Source organism: Drosophila subobscura, chromosome J (assembly GCF_008121235.1).
Source record: "Drosophila subobscura isolate 14011-0131.10 chromosome J, UCBerk_Dsub_1.0, whole genome shotgun sequence".
Lineage (NCBI taxonomy): Eukaryota > Metazoa > Arthropoda > Insecta > Diptera > Drosophilidae > Drosophila > Drosophila subobscura.
In genome coordinates, this window is record NC_048532.1 from 931,828 (window position 1) to 952,321 (window position 20,494).

The window sequence follows — 20,494 nt, forward strand, 5'->3', positions numbered from 1 at the left end:
TCCTTTCGGACGCCTGTCGGGGGAATGCGTGCGTGAATATCTCCATGAGAGTGGATGACGTTGATTGGCATTGAGCTGTGGGCGGCATAGGCAAATGGGGACAGCAATTGAGTGGAGTGCATGTGGTTGCGTTGCCATTTAGGCTAGGCCAACCAACCACAACTGTCAGGCGGGTCCGACCGGCGCCTGCGACCAACTAATCTCATTCCCAGCATTACAAATTACCAACACGCTCCGCATTATAATGCCATCGCCTTTGTTTAACTCCTCCAACTGTCGACATTTTTTGCAGTGAATCTTCCTATTGGGTTTACCTATTTGTCTACTAGGTGAGGTTTGGCTAGGTTAAGGCGAACGGTGGGAATATAACCGTCATGCTTCAGGTCCGCTGTGATGACGCATAGGCGTGGCCCTTTCGCATTGTCTAAGCCGTGGTGAGAAAATATTTATATTTAAATATTGCATCTCCTTGTGAAGAGTGTTACTTCCGTTTTCGACGGTGACAGGTGACAGAATTTGTCATCCACTCGCATAGCCTGGCTTGGGTCCAAAAAAACGACTTTGTTTTGAACCCATGTGTTCGGAATCCTTTTCATTCAATTTATTGTTTTGTGTCCGGCGTAGGTCAATTGGGTTGGGATGAAAGCCCAGTATACGTTCTTCTGACTTAACAGGTTCAGAATGGAGCTGGAGGCAACAGAAGAAGGTTCGCTTTTGTGAATTGGGCAAAAGGCTTAGTGATTCATTGCTGGACGTGGTTCATGACAGATCGGCTGTGTTCTTCAGGGACCCCAAAGTTGGTGGTGTATTCGAGAGCACTTTATGCAGGAGCGAAGCTTCGAAGGTGCATTCGATTTCACTGCAGAACATCGGTAAATGCTTTAACCAGGCAGGCCGTGTCCTCCTTTGAGATATTCTTATCGGGGGTCGTCATTGGGCTCTGTTCTTCCCCACTGACAGTTGTGTGTGGTGTCGTCGCGTCTCACAATTAGACCGATGTCGTTGGCCTCGCAATCTGCGATAAGCGGCGGGAGGCCAGCGTTAAGTTAAGTTGTTTGTGATCCTCCTGTATCCTAGAGCATGGCACAAGGCCGAGCCAGGGAGGATACGTTGAATACGCCTCCATTTCGCTTTACAGTATATGTACATACATATAAGATATTTATTTGTCAGTGATCCCAAAAATATGCAGTGAGAAGTTAAAAATTACTGTACTCAAATTGGAGTAGGTATGATTGAATTAAATATTGTCTGGGTTGTTGATCTCTAACTGACGTATCCGTATGCTCAGACTCAGCAGTTAGTTGGTTTTCTCGGCGGGCAATTCGCTTTCGGCATCATCTAATTCCTTGTCCGCGGCTTCTTCTTCGGGATCGACCTCTTCATCCATGGATTCATTTACATCCTCCTGGTCAAGCTGATCTTCATCGGCTTCTGCACCGAGCTCATCCTCAGCCTCTGAGCTAGCATCGCTAAATGAATGATCCTCGTCAGATTGATCTTCTTCGATGATGCCCTCAACAGTTTCATCTTCAGAGAGATCAAAGGCAAAATCATTTGAATCATAAGATTGGCTGTTCTCTGGTTCTTCAATGATTTCGCCATCCACAGATGGAACCATACGCCAGTAACCACCGTAGCCGTAGCCGTAGCCAGGATAGTTACTCCATGGATGAGTATGATGATTGTGACGATGGGGCTCTACTTGAGACGGGTTGACGTTGGCACTTGCTGTGGACACTCCCGATACGATCAGAGTATTGTTGCCGAATCGAATGGTGGAGTTCTGGGATCCTAAGCCTCTGAGAATGTTCTCCAGCCAGGCAAGATTGCCGAGGTTAATCTGAGGAGCTGCATTGCTGTAGGCCAGGATGCCGACAAATATTACAACTGCGAATGCTATGGAGCGCATGATTTGAAGATTGATTGGCTGAGTGCAGCAGAAACTGTATTTTCTAAGTCGTTTTACTGGGGTTTTATACCTTTGATGAATGTTAAAAGTAGTCCGAATGATTGGGTAAATGATTACAGTACGCAAACAGTCATCAAGGTTCTACGGTATCTGGCACTATTCAAACTTAGTCGGTAAAATGTAGTTGTTTTTACCCCCCAAAAGCATATGAGAAGCCCATGATTGAGATCAATTGTACAAACATAAACAAAATTCGAGGAATGGAATGAAGTCTAATGTAATAAACATATCTATGAATAGTCTACAGTGAAATTAGACTAAATTACATTATTGCAACTTAATCGTAATTTCCTTATATATTATGTTAAAACGTTTCCAAATAAGGAACAGATTACTTTTCCGGTATTTGTTGATAATAATACCTCGGAATCAAAGACTAAATAGGCTTCATTGTAATTGTGGTCGTAAAATGTAACAGGCAACATTTTCGACCCTCTAAATTATACATTCTTGATCAGCATCAATAGCCGAGTCGATATAGCCTTATCTTTATGACCGTATGTCCTTCCGTCCTCCAGTCTTGTCTGACGCCTCCTTCTCAGAGACAATAAGGGCAAGAGTCACCAAATTTTGTGTGAAGACTCATGAGATATCACACTGAGTCAAGTTCAAAATTTCGCCACTCCCTCCATCGCCACCACAAAAGAGCGAAACCAGCTTCATCCACAATTTTGCAGGTGAGAGAAAACTAAAAACAGCCCACCACCCCATTCGGCAGCTTTGTTTATTTTTGTTGCTCAAATGAATATGTATGTATGTGTATGCGTATAATGACAGAGTTCCGGGCATAAAGGTTGTGACGCGTACGAATCGTCTTAAAAACGTTCCTACTACTGTAGGAACCTGTATATTTTTAAATGGTAAAACCGACAGTCTTTAATTCAATTTAAAAAAGTGCGATTCCAGTCAAAACGAGAAGGGATGCGTGAGAAGCTTCCGACGCGTCACAACTTTTATACCCGGTACTCAGTAGTGTAGTACATCTGTACCTTAGTTATTTTTTGAAATTTTACATTTCTACATTGTTCTACATATGTCATCTACATCTACTTCTACATCTACATTACTTCTCACGCCAATACGCTCTTTTAGCTCGCTCCCTCCCTTAGAGCCGCAAACTGCACGAAACAGAGTGTGGAATGAGAGAATGTGCAAAAAATAAAAAAAAGATGCTGTAAGGGGTCGGTTTGGCCACTGCAAATTAATTTCTTCATTTTGGCTATAATAATGATCCAATCCCCATTCGGTGATCTGATAGATATGGAACCCTACGGAACCTACGGAATGGTTTTCATAGTTTTTTTTAATCTTAAAAATAGTGGATACAGCAGATTTTCGCCGTTTGCGGGGGCCGATAGAGGCGTAGCGAAATTTTGAAATACACTTGTAACAGTGTGAGCATATCCAGTGTGAGCCATCTGGATGCAAAATTTGGTTGGCCTATCGCTTATGGTCTCTGACGGACGGACATATAGACATGGCTACATCGACTTGGCTACTGATGCTGATCAAGAATTTGTGGGGTCGGAAACGTTTCCTTCTATGCGTTACATACATACACATGTACATCCACTTTTCCACGCAAATACAAACTACCCTATTTACTCTTCGAGTACCGGGTCTAATGATTATCTGAAGCGGTAATGGGGTAATGTAGTAATCTAATGTAGGATTATATATTGAACCTTCAAAATGCGTCAATGTGCCAGGGTTGCTTTCGGTCCGATAGCTTTACCAATTAGCGATTCTACTTCTAGATGTTGTACTGTAATGATCTGGTCTAGACATTATATACAGTTGTAGCAGCTAAATATTTACACATATGTAGCTGTTTTGAATTTTTGGTTGCAATCCAAGGCAACAGCTGCTCCAGGTCAAACATCGAAACTCACCCTTCAGTCTACGCTCTTGCCAATTTGCAATTTGCTATAAAAAGGAACTTAAGTCGAGAACTTGAAATTAGTTAGAGACTAACCAAAACAAGACAATGCGTAACTTTTTGCTGATTGCCCTCTTTGGAATTGTGCTGCTGGCTACAGTTTCGTCCCAGTCAATTCATATTGATGACATCAAGGACGACCAGAATGTAGAGCAATTTGAGGATGTGGATGTTGATGCGGATGATGCCCAAAATGAGGAAGACCAGGAAATCCAAGAGAGAGATGATTCAGAGGAACAAGACGATGATGCAGACGTTGATGAGGAAAGCGATGAGAGCAAGCAAAAGAACGCAGATTAAGACTAACTGCACAAACGTTTTTATCAACGCACATAATTGCAATAGCAGTACATTGTTTAACATTCTTCATATATATTTCGTACTGAGGGAAATAAAATTGTTTTAACAATTATGGATTTTTTCTTTGAGAGAACTCATTTTTTTTAGAAATTTTAAGGTTTGGTTTAATTGTTGTAACGGTTTTTATACCCGGTACTCGAAGAGTAAATAGGGTATATTGTATTTGTGCGAATAACGGTTGTATGTAACGCACAGAAGGAAACGTCTCCGACCCCATAAAGTATATATATTCTTGATCGGCATCAATAGCCGAGTCGATAGAGCCATGTCTGTCTGTCCGTCTGCACGTCCGTCTTGTTGAGCGCCTGGATCTCAGAGACCATAAAAGCTAGAGCCACCCAATTTTGCATCGCGACTTCTGTATGCTCACACTGTTACAAGTGTATTTCAAAAATGAGCCCCGCCCCGCCCCGTTCCACCACCGCAAAAGGGTGAAAATCTCCCAATGCTACAATTTTGAAGATAGCAGAAATCTAAAAACGCCATTCCGTAGGAATTGACCATATCTATCAGATCACCAAATTGGGATACGATTGGATCATTATTATAGCCACAATGAAGAAATGAATTTGCAGTGGCCAAACCCACCCCGTCCCGCAGCATTCACACTCTGCTTCGCGCTGTTTATGGCCTCTGCCCCTGACACGTCTCTGCCTCTGCCTCTGCCGCGACTCTGAAGTGTGTGTCTATAGGGGAGGGTGGCGAGCTAAAGGAGCGTGTTGGCGTGAGCAGTGTTGTTGATGTAGATGACAGATGAAGAAAAAATGTAAAATTTGACAAATAACCGCTAAAGTGCAGATGTAGTACTGAGTGCCGGGTATAAAAGTTGTGACGCGTAAGAAGCGTCTCACACGTCTCTTCTCGTTTTTTTTGAGGTAGCGCTTCTTTTTTACTTCACATAACTTAAATATCTTACATCTGGTTGTAATGAATCTAGCCATTATAATGCGTCTATAATGTATACCCAAACACTTTGTGGTTTTAGCTTACCGTTTGAAAAATATTAAGCTTTGAAATGCATTAGACGTCGCTTAAGGTATTGCTCGTAAACAACTATTAAGAGACGGCTGAGCTAAAATTTTAAAAATTCAACCAACCGACACAACAAGATGTAAGACACTTAGATTATGTGAAAAAAGCAGTTATGTTACCTCTAAAAAAAGAGTTAAAAAAAAAGTTTAAAAATTCGTTAAAAAAAGTTATGGCATAGAAAACTAAATTAGCATCAAAACATTTCTAAGCCCCATATCTTTCAGAAAAAGTTAGTCTGGATCGAAGCGGCAAAATCGTATCGAGTAGTGTTATTATATTGCTCAAGAAATGGGCATATGCATGGATTGCAAAGTTTGCAGTTTAGAATGCGCTCCATAAGCAAATGGGAGTAAAATTAAGATGGTAATGCAGTATCTATCTGACCGCTACGGAAGAAATTCGGAATCTGATATTTGTCTGCTCATGGGCTCTACAGACTATGGCATACATGTGACAGCATATGGAACTGAGGGCGACTATAATGTTGATAGCTCCTCTGGCAGAGGTGATGGTTAAGTAGATCAGTCGGACATTTTGCCACTGCGCAGGCATGGATGGGAACATATCGTGTATTTATTGTTCCATACAATTCCCCCACATCCCACCGACTCATTCTTGGAGTCCTGATGTTGGATTGTAAATCCCCTTTTTTTATACCCGGTACTCGAAGAGTAAATAGGGTATATTGTATTTGTGCGAATAACGGTTGTATGTTACGCACAGAAGAAAACGTTTCCGACCCGATAACGTATATATATTCTTGATCAGCATCAATAGGCGAGTCCATACAGCAATGCCGGTCGGTCCGTATGTCTGCCCTTCTGGGGGTCTGTCCGTCTGTACGCCCGTCTTGATGAGCGCCTGCATATCAGAGACTATAAAAGCTAGAGTCAACAAAATTTGTGTGAAGACTCACGATATATCACACTGTTACAGGTGTATTTCAAAATTTCTCCAAACCCCCTTCCGCCCACACAAAGAGCGAAAATCTCCCACAGCTACAATTTTAAAGATAAGAGAAAAGTAAAAACGCATTTCCGTAGAGAATAGCCATATCTATTAGATCACTGAATGAAAATCCGATTGGATCATTATTAAAGCCAGAAAGACGATATTCATTTGCAGTGGCTAGCCCCCACACCTTCAGCAGTTTTTTTTTTATTTTTTGCACCTTCTCTCAGTCCACACTCTGCTTAGTGCAGTGTGCGGCTCAAGGGGAGGGCGGAGAGCTAAAAGAGCGCTTAGGTACAGATGTACGACTGAGTAGCGGGTATAAAAGTTGCGACTCGTAAGAACCGTCTCACACGTCCCTCTTCGTTTCCTCTTCTCTATAGACAACAAAAAAAACCTCATTGCTAAAGACGTTTGTAAAACTTTCACGTTAAACAATTGTTCAAATATAAATTGCGGATAACCCAATTTTGGTAATATTCCCCACCCCATTCTGGCAAATTTGGCCAGTCTTTTTCCATAAAAAGCTCTGGGCCAAGTGAAATTGGAAAGCAGTTTCTTAAGTCAAAGTCCAAAATGCGTGCTCAGATGGTTTTAGCTCTGTTGGCCTTCCTGGCTGTAAGCTTTGTGGCTGCCCGTCCAGCTGAGGATGGACAAACTGGTGCTGTTGTTGATGGCGATGCTGACACCGATAACGAGGATTCGGTTGAAGAAGAGAGCCAGGTGGGTGCAGATGAAGACTCCAGTGAAGATGAAGATGCTATAGACGAAGATGTTGAAGACGAAGACAATAATAAAGATGAGGCTGATGAGGAAGATGGCGACAATGAAGACACAGGAGAGAACATTGCTATCACAGTTCCGGCTCCCAAGAAGAAAAGTCCTCCATTTTGGCCCAGGCTCGGAGGACATGGTCCAGTTGTTTTCAATGCCAGGCCTCGGGTTCACGCCGTTGCTTAAAATTTATTATTCGGTCAGACTATAGCGATGTGTTTAAAGTTCTCTGAATAAAGCGAAACCCAAATTTTGACAGAAAATTTTGTTTAAAAAGACTTGCTTCTGCTAAAAGCCGAAACAGCTTTGACTTGAACGCGAACGAAATGCGTGTGTGGTATTTTCTTACGTTAATCGGATGCTTGGGGGTTGCCATGATCTCTCCGAAACCTTTGGAGGATGTTCAGGAGGCGATCAAACAGTTAATTGTTACAGAATTCATCCCGGGAACAAACACTATTCAGAAAGACAGTGAGAACGCAGAAGAGGAGGCATATTTAAAGAATGAACCTACTGCTGACGATTCCTATGACGATATAGAAGCTGGCGGTGACGAAGATGAAACTGGTGAAAGGAAAGCTTATTATATAGAAGTGGAGGACGAAGAGAATGACGATGCAACTGTCGATAAGCCAATCGACGAGGAACCATTTAACTTTCTTAAATACCCAGAACACGAACCCGACCATAAGCCACATCCCCACTTCGCCATACTTAAAAATGGATTCGTTAATTATGTGAACCTTGACTTTTAACATACGCATTCATCACAAAAAGAAACGACGTGGTCTCAGCAGAATTCGATATTCATCATGTTTGGAAATTACCAAATTTTAGTTTACACAGTTGCGGCCATTTTCAATGACAATAACAATAGCTTCGTGGCGGCATCAAAATGTTTTTCTGTTTTTCACCATATTAGTGTTCTTAAGCTTGATCGGAGTGGTTTTCTGTGGACTGTAAAAAATGCGTCTTACCATTACTATGCTGGCTCTAGTGACCCTAATATTGTACATGGGGGTCCCCATCGCTTCTCAGCCATCCTCATGGGACAGTGTGGAGATTTTGGAGAACCACAGTTGCAGGGAGAGCAAAGAGCAACCCACAATAAGGAAGACTTTTCGATTTGCCATTTAAACAGTTTATTTTATTGGGATTTAAATTACATTTTTCTTGATAAAACAATAATCTTGATGAATAACTACCACGATGTGAATGCATATTTCCTGGCTGGAAAAATCTACACAAGAAATTTATGGAGAGAATATTTGTATGGCTCACAATTACAACTTCAGTTATAATTAAAATCACATTTGTTTTATTTATCTGCCAACTTATTCCAGTGACAAGGGCACACCATCAAAATGGTTATGGTTAGTTCTGCGGTCCTAGGCGCTGCCGCCGGTACCGGCCTTGCCCTTCTCTTGGCCGTAACCATCGTTATGTACCGCTACTATCTGCTGCGTAGGCGTGGAAAGGAGTGGGAAGAGTTGGATCGTTGGGAAGAGACTCGCATCATGCGAAAGTTGCAGATGAAGGTAAGCTGAGTGTTTGACATGGATAGGTCTGTATTGTGAGAGCGGGTGCGGTGTTGCGAGGCTCCCACAGATTATGCAACAGGCCAGAATGTACACCACACAAAACTGTACGAACTTGAAATAATTAATGTACGAGTGCCTAATTTCTATGAAGGTAGGTTTTTGGTGGATAATATTCAGATGGTGCTTATCGCATTGCAAAGGTGCATTCGATACATAAATATGTTTTCCAACACAAAGATCTTAGAAAACCAAATACAGTGCTTGAAATCTTCGCTGCTCACCCATATAAACTTGAGCCACCAAAATTTGGCTCCAAGTGTATTACACGAGTATTTCAAAATTTCCACAAATTTGAAGACAAAAGAAAACTAAAAACGTCTTCCGTAACGAAGGACCATATCTATAAAACCAAACCACTAAGGTTCAGATGTACTACTGAGTACCGGGTATAAAAGTTATGACGCGTAAGAAGCTTTTTTTTTTAGTGCGTAGAAGAAATCAAAAATCGCCAACTATAAAATTGTCGACTATATTTTCGAAAAACGTATCTTTTAGAGGTTGGTATAAGATGGTTGAGGGCAATCCCAAGCATTCAATATCCTCAAAAATTATGCACAAAAATGTATACTTAGCTTTTGTAAGTTATGACAGTAAATAGACAATGTAAAATTTAAAAAAAAATACATTCGAACATGCTGAGTGAGTACCGGTACCGTCTCACACTTCTCTACACGTTTTTTTTATTAATGTTGTGCTTTGTTGGTTTGCACTTTTAGTCATTTTGTTACTTTTCCTCACTAGACACTTGCACTCGGACTGAATTTTGTTAAAAAATGTTAATGCAAAAAGGAAATTGTTCTAACGAGAATACTTACTTTTCCCGACTTTTTTAGGTAATATCGAGATGGTGTAGCGGGATTTTCAACACCTGTATTTTTAATGGGACACGCCACAAAGTGGCTGCAAATTTGTTTAATACAGTACAGGAATACTATCTTTGAAAAAGGCCTCTTAAAAGGATATTTCAACGAGATAATGATCTGAAACACGCAAGAAAGCTCGCTAGGAATGGAATTTCATCCGAAAAGTTTGGCACTTCCATGTCCAGCTCAGTCTCTAGACCAAAATCCCAACGTAATCGTGTTGAGGAATGCTAAATGCATTATTACGATTTTATATCCGTCACCCAGAGCACAGTTTTGCCAAGTGGTTTAAGAAATATAGTCATAGATCCTATTTAAGCTTGGGCAGGACCTTATGTACACAAGCCAGGTGGGAGTGAGGCCATTGTGAAAAAAAATTTGAAGAAAAACTACATACTAAACCTCACGAAACATATAGACATTTTTTGTTTGTTTTTTTTTTTGAGCTGTGTTTCATCGTTGTCTTTTGCAGACATTTATTAAATTTCCTCTTTGGGTATTTCGATTTTCTAAAAAAAAACTACTATTTCATTGAACAGCAGATTTGATCGGTAGGTATCAAAAATCAAGAAAACCAAAAAGATGGTGGGCAAGTGTAATTGATTTCTTCATGGTTAAAATGCATTCGATTCAGGCCTTCCAAAAAGGTATCACTTGTTCAATTCGAAAGACTGGAAAGGTCTCAAAAATAGTTTTGAAAGAAGTCAGGCGCGGCACTACTATGTACAAATGCACATTTGTTAAGTTCGAAAATAAATACTTTAAATACTTTTTCGACTTTCAAATTACAACCAATCAGAAAATTCGAAATATTTTTTTCGAAAAGGTGAGGTTAGAATTAATAACGACTATTATTGTCTTTGGTTATACCAAGCGCCATCTAGCGTCAATCAGTTAAAATCAAGCAGCATCCATTACGGTACAACCAGATGGCGCTACTTTGGTACGTGGTTATAATTTTGTACCGACCAATGCAAATGCAAAAATGTTATTCGATTTCGAACTAGTCTATAGTTGGTCCACAAGAAAAGGTACAGGTACCACTTCAGCACACGCAGTGCTTATGAATGAGCTTGCAATCTACCTCGTGCATAGTCATAGGTTGCACGTTGTTTAATTTGTGTACATTGAATAGGCCAATATGACCATCCCCTGTTGAGGAAATTAAAGCTTGTCCGAACCTGCTAAGGAATTTCCATGTGAGTTGGTATTGGTATATGTACATATGTTGATGGTGCTCTGCTGATGGCAGATGAACTCCGGCATCGTAAATTCAACATCCATTCTCGGAGCGGCACACCTCCTGTTGGAGCTCCGACTCTGGTTTTGGCTGCTACGTCACAATTCCAGAAGGCCATTGGCGTCTGAGACTCCGGTATATTGAGCGGCACCTGATAGTCCTGGGGTGTGGTTGTGATGTCGGTTGCTCCGCCGGAAAACGGTGTCTATGGTAGTTATATTATTAAATGAATTTTCAGCTTAGTATACCATTGGTAACACTGGCGGCGGCGGCGGTACAGGTTGCTTGTCTTGATACTTGGTTACAAAATAAGTCTGCTTGAGGGTGTGCAGTTATTAGATAGTTATTAACCATTTTCGTATCCAACGGGATATATTTTAATGCTGATAAAATATATTTTTGGTAATTAACAAAAACGCACAGGAAAAAATCGAACTAACTGTTCTGGACGTTGATCTAGATATTGATTTGGAATGACTGCACCATCAAGAGGCCCATGCGACAACAAGCCGAACGAGGGGCGTTGCGCCATGACGCGCTATGAGTGAAACCGAACTAGTCGCGAACATGCATTAAAGAAAGGTGTTAGACAGTACTCTAGGAAAATTAGAACTTAACAGAACTAAAAGGGCCAAAAACAAAGGAAATAAAACTAACCACGGGTTAGAAGAGGAAGAGTATTAGTAGTTGATATTATGCAGTAGAGGGAACTATAATCCTAGCAGGTGTTTTTTTCAAGAGAAGTACAGAAGAAGGCCTAAGAAGCAAATAAGCTATGAAATGTCATTACTTTGAAATTCACAGTTCTAAATTTCACAGAACCATGACTGAAAGTTATAGAGTGTTGTGTGTATACTGGACATAGAACTAGAACTCTAAAACTAGGTCATTTATAAAGAGTGTGAAAAGTAGGGGCTTAGATGGCTACAGTTGAAGAAAAGATACAAGTTTTTTGAAGATAACTCTTTGTGACTCTTTGAAGACTCTTTAGCCGGAAACCCTAGATGGTTAAGCTTTTAGGAAAGAGGAGAGTGGTTTACAAAGTCGAACGCCATACTGAGCTGGAGATATAAATATGGAGATAAATTATATGGATGTTATATGGAAACATCAACATAAATAATGGCAAAAATTACAGGGTATTTCCGGCTTCAGTTCTGAAAAAAATGTTTGTATTTAACTAAAAATTAAGCGTTTGGTTTAATAGCTAGTTTTAGATCCGCCTTCTCTCCATGGATTTTAATGAGCAGTATCTTAAACGATGCCGAATTAAAGCACATATACAGAAAAAACCGAGTGGGAAGTTTGTGAGACGCTTCGTACGCGTCAAAACTTTAATACCCGGTACTCAGTAGCACATCTGTACCTTAGTGGTTTTTTAAAAATTTTTACATTTTTTCTACATTTGTTCTACATCTGTCATCTACCTCTGTCATCACTTCCCACACAAACACGCCCTTTTAGCTCGGCACCCTACCACAGAGCAGCACACTGCATGAGGCAGAGTGTGCGAGCGAGAAAGAATGACAACAACAATAAAAAGTAAAGCTGCTGGAGGGTGTAGGGGGAAAGCCCGAACGGACTCGATCCGACACTTCGAAAGTAGGATGGTAGCAGCTTATCAGTTATAGTGAGGATCCGAGACAAAGCTCAGATCAAGCAATCGACCCAAGGAACTTTGCACATGGTTGATTTGAGACAGGGACAGGTTTAGTTAGTCATGTCGTGGCATGAGCACAAGGTTATAAAATTTGTTAACCGAAGACCAAACAGTAAATGGCAGGTTGAAATGACCAAGAACTAAAACATGGTCTATATCAAATAGCGAGAAAGACACCAGCAAGAAATACAAATAGACTGGCCGGGAAGAACCAGTCTTATACACAGCTACCTCATTTGATGTAAGGTCAAGCAAGCCGTGACACACAATCTTGCAGCTCTGGTTGTGACATTACTGGTCAGGCAACTGTGATCGCAGTATCCGTTGGTCCTGAAATTCTATTGACTGGTGGACATACGGACAGAACGGAAACGCAGGCTCTCCGAGATTATCGATACACAGGAATTCCAGGTCTAGTGCCATCTGGACTGTGAAATGCTACGACGTGAAGTGTGAATTCGCTGCTCCTGATTCCTTCTTCCTCCACGTCGAGACGAAAGATAAATTGTGTACCGACCTGACAAAACTTCTGAAATATGAATGTCCGGCATTAAAATGTCAATGGCATTTGGCATGTCAATTAAAAGTGCGCTGAGCTTACTAGAGGGAGAAATTTGATGGGGAAGGAAGCGGAAGGAAGTCAGTTTTTTTGACTGAGAGGAATTGCAAGGGGGAGAGGAGGATGGAGCAGAGGAGGAAGGAGCAGAGCAGGAACAGTCTATTTTACTTCTTAGCCTTATACTCTTTTATTTTGCTTTGCATAAAAGCAGCTACCTCATTTGATGTAAGGTCAAGCAAGCCGTGACACACAATCTTGCAGCTCTGGTTGTGACATTACTGGTCAGGCAACTGTGATCGCAGTATCCGTTGGTCCTGAAATTCTATTGACTGGTGGACATACGGACAGAACGGAAACGCAGGCTCTCCGAGATTATCGATTCGGCTGCCGAAACTGGATCACCAACAGCTGTAGTTGCCATTGGAGCGGCAAAAGATATTGACTGCTGCACTGGTCGGAGTGGTCGGAGACGGTCAGCCGATTGCCGCTGGACAGTTGGCACTTGCAGAATCCGCAGAGTGAGACTTCAATTGCAATTAAGACTCCATGGCTAAGAGCCGTACTGTATTTTAAAGGTCACGGAAAGCTCCTGAAAGCCCTCTCACGTCTGCCTCATTAACATGACCGTCACAACATGACCGTCGATGCCTCACAACTGTAATGCAGACCATTATGATTTGATATGGCATCACTCACGAGAGCAGAAACCCAGTGGGTTTTTCGTGCTGGGAGAGCCAGCAAGGGATACTCGGCTGGTCATGGCTATGTACATATATGGTTATAATCCAAGGCCAAGGAAGTGATGTCAACCAGAGGACTGGAGAGAGGAGTCAACAAGAAGGCATTGATTTGCGCGGAAGTAAGGCATCCCGTTCCTTAAGACCTCAACGACTTGAGGCGTTGAATGTGGTATAAATACTTCCAATACAAATAAATAAATGCCGCATTCCCGCGATATTCAATTGGACATAAATACATACATATATACGTAAAATGAAGGAGATTAACCCGCCGGAAAATGTTCATATTCAGGAGCTGAGGCAGATCAAGTGTGTTGTGCAGCGGAATCTGGCCCTGGATGGGGTACTGTTCAACATCAGGCATACGAGTATTAATAGTCGAAGTTGAGTCTCTGACGGACTATACGAGTATGATGGAAATATTGGGCAGTAATTATTAGTAAAATTCTTTCAGGCATTCGTCGCAGACGTATCTGGCCATAACGTTATTCAGCTTGGTGCTGTGCATTATGGCAAGCTTGACAGACCCCAGGAACTGACTATGGTTCAAGTTTAGCATTACTATTAGTTTAAGGTATGACTAAGTTGGTTTTTTATTTTAAGGTCTTAGCTGTGAGGAAGGCTCAAGCTTTCCCGCTTTTTTCTTTGTGGATGCTTCTACGATGTTATAAATGAACGAAGAGCACAACCAAATCATTCAAGCCGTAGCGAAATCGGTTTCATTATGAATTAATGTGCAGCTGGGGGTTGAATGCGTGGACCTAGACCTAGCCCAACGCGTGCTGGCGAGATCAGAGAGAGGGACACTGAAGCGTTTTATGATTGTAAATTCGGTTTTTATTGACTGGCTGTTACGCTGTTGATAGCAGGGTAAGGGTAAGTGGCGGCCATAAGGGTGCGAAGCGTTTCTGGCTTTGTTTTTTGTTTATTATGTAATTTGATTAGACGTTAAGTGTTTAAGTGTTTCTCTCTTTTTGGATTTCCACTCGTCAGACGCTTCTCCTATCCCGCAGGAGCAGGCCCCCTGACATAGCCACAATATTGACCACAACAGACAAAACTCTCCGAGTGTCCTGATTAATAGCATTGTCCCTGGGTCCAGTCCGGACTTGACCACATATAAAAAAGAAGCCTATAAACATGGATAAATAGATATTTACCGGTACGTGTAAATGCCTGTACATGGATTTTTTCTCTCTAAGAATCAGGAGTACCTGAGTATCTCTGTCGGAGGACAAACCATCAAAACTGCCTATCACTGCAAGTGTGGATCGTTGGTGGGTCCTTTTGTTGGATGTCCTTTCTCCCTTAACACTGACTTTCCATTCATGAACAAAAACAGAAAAAAAAAAAAAAAAAAAAATTCCTTTGTTTTTGGTTTATATTTTTTGAACATTTTGCGGTATAGTACTTTGATATACATAGTTTTTCTTTGCACCAAAATATTCTATTCTGATAGGACAGAAACTTACTTTCTCTGATCCGGAAAAAACAAACCCTGTGGCATATTTATTCAGCAACACGCAGACTCAAAACCAGAAACAACCTCCAAGCTCATTCGAATAGTACATTATTCATGGGTAAATTCAACTCGTATTCGTGTTCACACATACATAGGTACAACTACAGCTATGGTATAATGAAGTCATAGTAGTTATATAAAAAAAATACTTGAATATACAAACCCTCGAATGCACGCCACATTTAAGTAGCAACAATGGCAACTACAACAATCAGTCAAAATGCAAATGTCACAACCAATTAATGTCAATAAATGATTAACCCAATCTCTAGCCATTTCAACCCGGGTCGGCTCGGCTCGATCTCCCCTAGACGGTGGTGGTTTTCGCGGCCTCCTTGAAACACCACCCTTCTGCTGGATAAATCCGGTTGGAAGTATTCCTCTTCCTCGGTGTATAAATATTTGGTTATGCTTTCATTTGTTCAGCGTTTAGTCAAGTTTTGTTCACAAATAAAATAAAATTTCTCAATGATTCCGATATGAGCTTCTTCTAGAAACACGAGCATAAAGAAATATATAGCAGATCACAAACTTGATATATCTATCTTCATATATGTACATATTGAAATCAATAGCAGATGATATGTACATACATAAATATGTATGTAAAAAGATGAGGAATGGGCACGATCTAATTTTAAGAACAAATAGTTTCTGACCCAATCAAGCGTTAAATGGAGAACAAACGGAAGTGGTCAACAATTCTTAAGGGCCCAAACAATTGTTAAAAGGCGGCTAGAAACTATTCGCTCTTTTTCTTTTGCTGCGCACGAGACCAACGCAACGCCAAAAAAAAAAGCAAAATAGAAAGGCGTCCAATCCGAGGAATCTCGGCAAAAAATATGAACACAACAGCAGCTGCTGCTCCTATTACTAGGCCTGATGCTGATCCAGGTCCTGGTCCTTTTTTGCACGGCCCGCCAATTAAGCAGAAGCCAACAACTGTTAAAAAGGAGGCGAAAAGTCGTATCGCCTACATGGAGGCTTCGGGTTCTCGATCCGGGTCCAAAGTAGCTGAACAACAATTAACGTCAGCAATTGTGATCGGTTTTATAGCCACTTAACATACGATCAACTGCTGCCAGGCCAATGACAATGTAGCACCTTCAAGACAATGCAATGAAAAGGACAATTAAAGGTAAATCCTTAAAGTCAGTTAACAAATGATATAACTGCAGCCATAATTCTATGTAATGTAACCCAAAAACAACACGATTTCTTCAATAGTTTGAAAGCCGTCGGCAGCGGCGTCGCTCTGTCTGGTACCATAGCCTGACCGGACCAAAACACACTGCTACGCAGACAATAGCTCGACGTGCGTCGAGTCTCGGATTGTCTGCAAGACCATCAATGAATGAAACAGACCTGAATGGACTCGGTTGATGCATGATCCTGGCATTGTGCGACCCTGCACAAGCAGAAGAATGAATCAATAAAATAACACCAAGTCGAGGACCCAAAGGATATGTGGTATAGATTGGTTGACAATGCGTTAGTTCAGGAGGAGACAGTAGAGTGTACAGTGGCAGTAGAGTTATAGCTATAGCACTCGACAGCGGTAGCCACTTGGGTCATAAGTTGGCATGAAATTTACATTAAACGGTCGAGGGCTTGTGTTTCTTCATGGATTCCGAACTAATCGATTGGTAATACATTATGTAGTATGTACTATACTCTCTTCATTCATGAATATACATATATGTACATATATGTACATACATATGTATATGTATATGCATATGTATGTATGTACATATGTACATGTGGTATAAATTGCATCCTGCTATAAGACAAAAACAAGAACAAAAAACCTTAGGTGCTCAAATATTTCCAAATATTTATTCCAGCCGCAGTGTACACAGATTGCATGCGTATTTAAATACATAAACACATATGTATGCACGTGTAAAATAAACTTTTATTTGAAAAACCTTCATTAAGATAAAACTTCCTATATCTGAATCGACCAATGCATCTAGGAAAAAATCGAACAAATCGAAAAAATATCAAATGAAATATGTGAGAGGCGGCTGGGCAATATTTTCTCAAGCACCTCATGTGGACGCTGCTCTGAAAGTTTCACTGTCAAAATAAATAATAAATAGATGGTAAAATGAACAGTGTACAGAACTGGAACAATTTTCCAACTCAACTAAATTATTCTCGCTACCAATGAAATGAATGAAGGGAAAACCTTCACCAGAGAAAGATGCACAAAATTGAAGAGAATTTAAATTCTCGGCACTATGCGACCAATCGTAATTTGATCTGACTTAGCCTGAACCAATTCAGTGCCAGTTAGAAAGCTGTTTAGTAGTCTCAACTTTCAATTAAGCTCGAGACATAATACAAAGACTGTGAGGAAGATTCGTTCCACACTGAACGCACACTCACACACAGAGGGTACGCATTGTGCCACGCACTCATTCTGCCAGGCCTCTGCCAGAACTCTGCCCTCCATTGTGAATGATCTGAGCCAATGGCGGAGCGTAAATGGCAATAGTTGCCGCTAAATGGTTACTTAATGGCTGAAGAGACACACAAACCACCCTCGAATTGGCCATCAGGGGTGAGCGTAGAAAACAACCCCCGAGACAGTGTCGATGCCTATATAAGATACGGAAAGCGGTCCAGCAGCCAGACAGTCTTGTTCAGTCGGCGATCGTGTTCACTACCTCTGTCTAGGCCAAGATCAATACAGAAAATGTCGCGCTCTTTTCTGATGGATTCTCTTCTCAGCGATATGCCGCCCTTGAGTAAGAAAAAGGAACCTTCCAGCTCCGCTAGTCAAGGAGCCAGTGCAGCAGCCGCCGCGGTGGCCGCTGCCGCCATGATGCCCAGCATCCCCATTCTGCCATATCCGGCCAGCTATGTGGGAAGCTATCTTTTCTCCCTGGGCATCCAGCAACAGCAACAACAGCAGCAGGCGGCAATGGCAGCTGCAGCTGCACTCCAGCAGCGTCCCCATGACCATACCCATGCCGGGACCAGTTCCGGCTCGCTCTATCATCCTTATGCCCAGCTCTTCGCCACCAAGAGGAAGTCAAGCGGGTTCAGTCAGTATGAAAACTGCTATCCATCGCCTCCGCTCTCGGCCAACCCAAGCAGCAGCTCGCAGCAGATGCCTCTTCACTCGCTATATGCAGGAGCTCCGGGACCGGCCTGCCCTCTGCCCCTCGCTGAACCAGGCAGCTTCTGTACATCACCGTCGGCGTCTTCGTCGGCCTCACTGGATTACACAAACAACTTTGATGATCAGCCCCATGGGAAGCGCTTTAAGCACGAGTCTTCCTGCTCCCCCAACAGTTCTCCACTGAAGTCCTCGGCCGTGTCATCGGACATCACCCCACTCATCAGCGACTATGCCGATTCAAGCAAACGGATTCGAACCGCCTTCACCAGCACGCAGCTATTGGAGCTCGAAAGGGAGTTTTCTCACAATGCCTATCTGTCCCGTCTACGTCGCATCGAGATCGCCAATCGGCTGCGGCTCTCCGAAAAGCAGGTTAAGATTTGGTTCCAGAATCGTCGGGTAAAGCAGAAGAAAGGCGGCTCCGAGAGTCCCACATTCAATCTGTCCACCAACTCTGGCTGCAGTTCCCAGACCTCTCCCCACGCCAACGTGTGCGAGCTGAAGATAGAAGCGTAATGTTGGTAGTGAGTCGATGTCATCTTCCCGAATGTACAGTAGATATAAGTTTTGTTGCGCCGAAAGTTAGTCTTAAATATATTTAATAGAATTTAATAAATAGATTAAATGGAATAAATGAATCCTAATGGATATTGAAAAATGAAACTTTAAATATATTGTGTGGCTTAATTAAATCTTAAGAGGAGGAACGTTGTGGGTCGCGTTCTTACGCGTCACTTCTTTAATACCCGGTATCAGTCAGTATCAGTCGGTAATATCAGTCATGCATATGTACATATGTACTCGTATGTAAACATGTGAGTTTTATCTAATTTGAAATTGTTCAGTTTTTTGATACACGAGGTAGGTCTGTTGTTCGAGCGAAAGAGAATGAGCAAGCTGTCGATGACCACCTGCAGTAGGTGTGGGTCAGCTACTGCATATGAATTTCTTCATTATGGCTTCAAAATTTGTTTCTTCAAAATTTATGCAAAATATGATGGCTGTAGCTCTTATGGTCTCTGAGTCCTAGGCTCTCAGCAAAACAGATGGACAGACTTTATGGGGTCGGAAAAGTTTCCTTCTGAGCGTTACGCCCATTTCTTCGACCACAAATTAAATATAACCCTTTCAAGTACCAAATATAAAAATTATTACCAAAACCGTAGAACTGAAGAATAAAAACAAATACAAACTTTTGGACTCGTATTTAAGCTTGTTATCTGCCACTCCATAGCCAAAAGGTTTGACACATTTTTCGTCATATTTCTTAACATAGTTGTATTTAAGCCACTCATTCAGAAAATAGTGTTCAAAATATAAACGTATAGAAAAATATGTATATGTATAAGCTGAACCGGAAATTTGTCAGATTAAATTTTGCACACATGTCAACTGTTGAATTTTTTGTTTTAATAAAATGTGCAAAATTGGGTTGCTTTGATGGTCGTTAAGTCGACAGGCCTGACAAATTGCTGGACAAGTAGGTTCTTTTGGGGAAATTTGGAAATCTTTCATAGGATGGTTGTTAGCAGGGGTTTAGTGACTATTATAGGATGGTTGTTAAGATATGATGGATTTGAATTACTTGCAGGGTGCGAACTATTCGCACTGCGCGGCGTGGAATGAATTGACGAATAACAGTTTTGGATATCATTAATACTGCTCAATACATCGACATTAGGATCTTTTTCCTTTTTTCTCTTTTTACCTTTTTCAACTGATTCCTAACATTTTCTTATTCTATCGGTACTCGGCATTATGCCTATTGAATATAAATATTCCTAGCGCTAGAGTATTTCTCAGGGATGGTAATCATAAGCGGTATAAAAAAAACGAGAAGGGACGTGTGAGACGCTTCTTACGCGTCACAACTTTTATACCCGGCACTCAGTACTACATCTGCACTTTAGCGGTTATTTGTCAAATTTTACATTTTTTCTTCATCTGTCATCTACATCAACAACACTACTCACGCCAACACGCTCCTTTAGCTCGCCACCCTCCCCTATAGACACACACTGCAGAGTCGCGGCAGAGGCAGAGTCAGAGGCAGAGACGTGTCAGGGCCATAAACAGCGCGAAGCAAGTGTGAATACTGCGGGACGGGGTGGGTTTGGCCACTGCAAATTAATTTCTTCATTGTGGCTA

At 41.6% G+C, this 20,494-nt stretch overlaps 5 protein-coding genes across 6 annotated transcripts in view; 4 read left to right on the plus strand and 1 right to left on the minus strand.

Moving 5' to 3' along the window:
- Positions 1 to 1,148: 1,148 nt before the first annotated feature.
- Positions 1,149 to 1,935, minus strand: LOC117894017. The gene has a single exon (XM_034800851.1). It carries the CDS (start codon positions 1,910 to 1,912, stop codon positions 1,301 to 1,303), a length of 612 nt encoding a protein of 203 aa, XP_034656742.1. The 5' UTR covers positions 1,913 to 1,935; the 3' UTR covers positions 1,149 to 1,300.
- A 4,855-nt stretch (positions 1,936 to 6,790) lies between these two features.
- LOC117894027 (nucleoplasmin-like protein ANO39) lies at positions 6,791 to 7,291 on the plus strand. Its single transcript, XM_034800865.1, has one exon. The coding sequence runs from the start codon at positions 6,831 to 6,833 to the stop codon at positions 7,212 to 7,214; it is 384 nt and encodes a 127-aa protein (XP_034656756.1). The 5' UTR covers positions 6,791 to 6,830; the 3' UTR covers positions 7,215 to 7,291.
- A 111-nt stretch (positions 7,292 to 7,402) lies between these two features.
- LOC117893189 lies at positions 7,403 to 7,783 on the plus strand. The gene has a single exon (XM_034799699.1). It carries the CDS (start codon positions 7,403 to 7,405, stop codon positions 7,781 to 7,783), a length of 381 nt encoding a protein of 126 aa, XP_034655590.1.
- A 592-nt stretch (positions 7,784 to 8,375) lies between these two features.
- Positions 8,376 to 20,494, plus strand: part of LOC117894550 (synaptotagmin-5) — a 35,892-nt gene continuing 23,773 nt past the window's right edge. For both annotated transcript variants that reach the window (XM_034801673.1, XM_034801674.1), the window contains exon 1: positions 8,376 to 8,566. In XM_034801673.1, coding sequence (XP_034657564.1) covers positions 8,393 to 8,566 — 174 coding nt within the window. In that variant the 5' untranslated portion in view covers positions 8,376 to 8,392. The remainder of the gene's footprint in view (positions 8,567 to 20,494) is intronic.
- On the plus strand, positions 17,354 to 18,919 carry LOC117894552 (homeobox protein Hox-A5). The gene has a single exon (XM_034801675.1). It carries the CDS (start codon positions 17,738 to 17,740, stop codon positions 18,860 to 18,862), a length of 1,125 nt encoding a protein of 374 aa, XP_034657566.1. The 5' UTR covers positions 17,354 to 17,737; the 3' UTR covers positions 18,863 to 18,919.

Coding starts and splice junctions, on each gene's coding strand:
- LOC117894017 (XM_034800851.1), bottom strand. CDS start 1,912: ATGCGCTCCATAGCATTCGCAGTTGTAATATTTGTCGGCATCCTGGCC.
- LOC117894027 (XM_034800865.1), top strand. CDS start 6,831: ATGCGTGCTCAGATGGTTTTAGCTCTGTTGGCCTTCCTGGCTGTAAGC.
- LOC117893189 (XM_034799699.1), top strand. CDS start 7,403: ATGATCTCTCCGAAACCTTTGGAGGATGTTCAGGAGGCGATCAAACAG.
- LOC117894552 (XM_034801675.1), top strand. CDS start 17,738: ATGGCTGAAGAGACACACAAACCACCCTCGAATTGGCCATCAGGGGTG.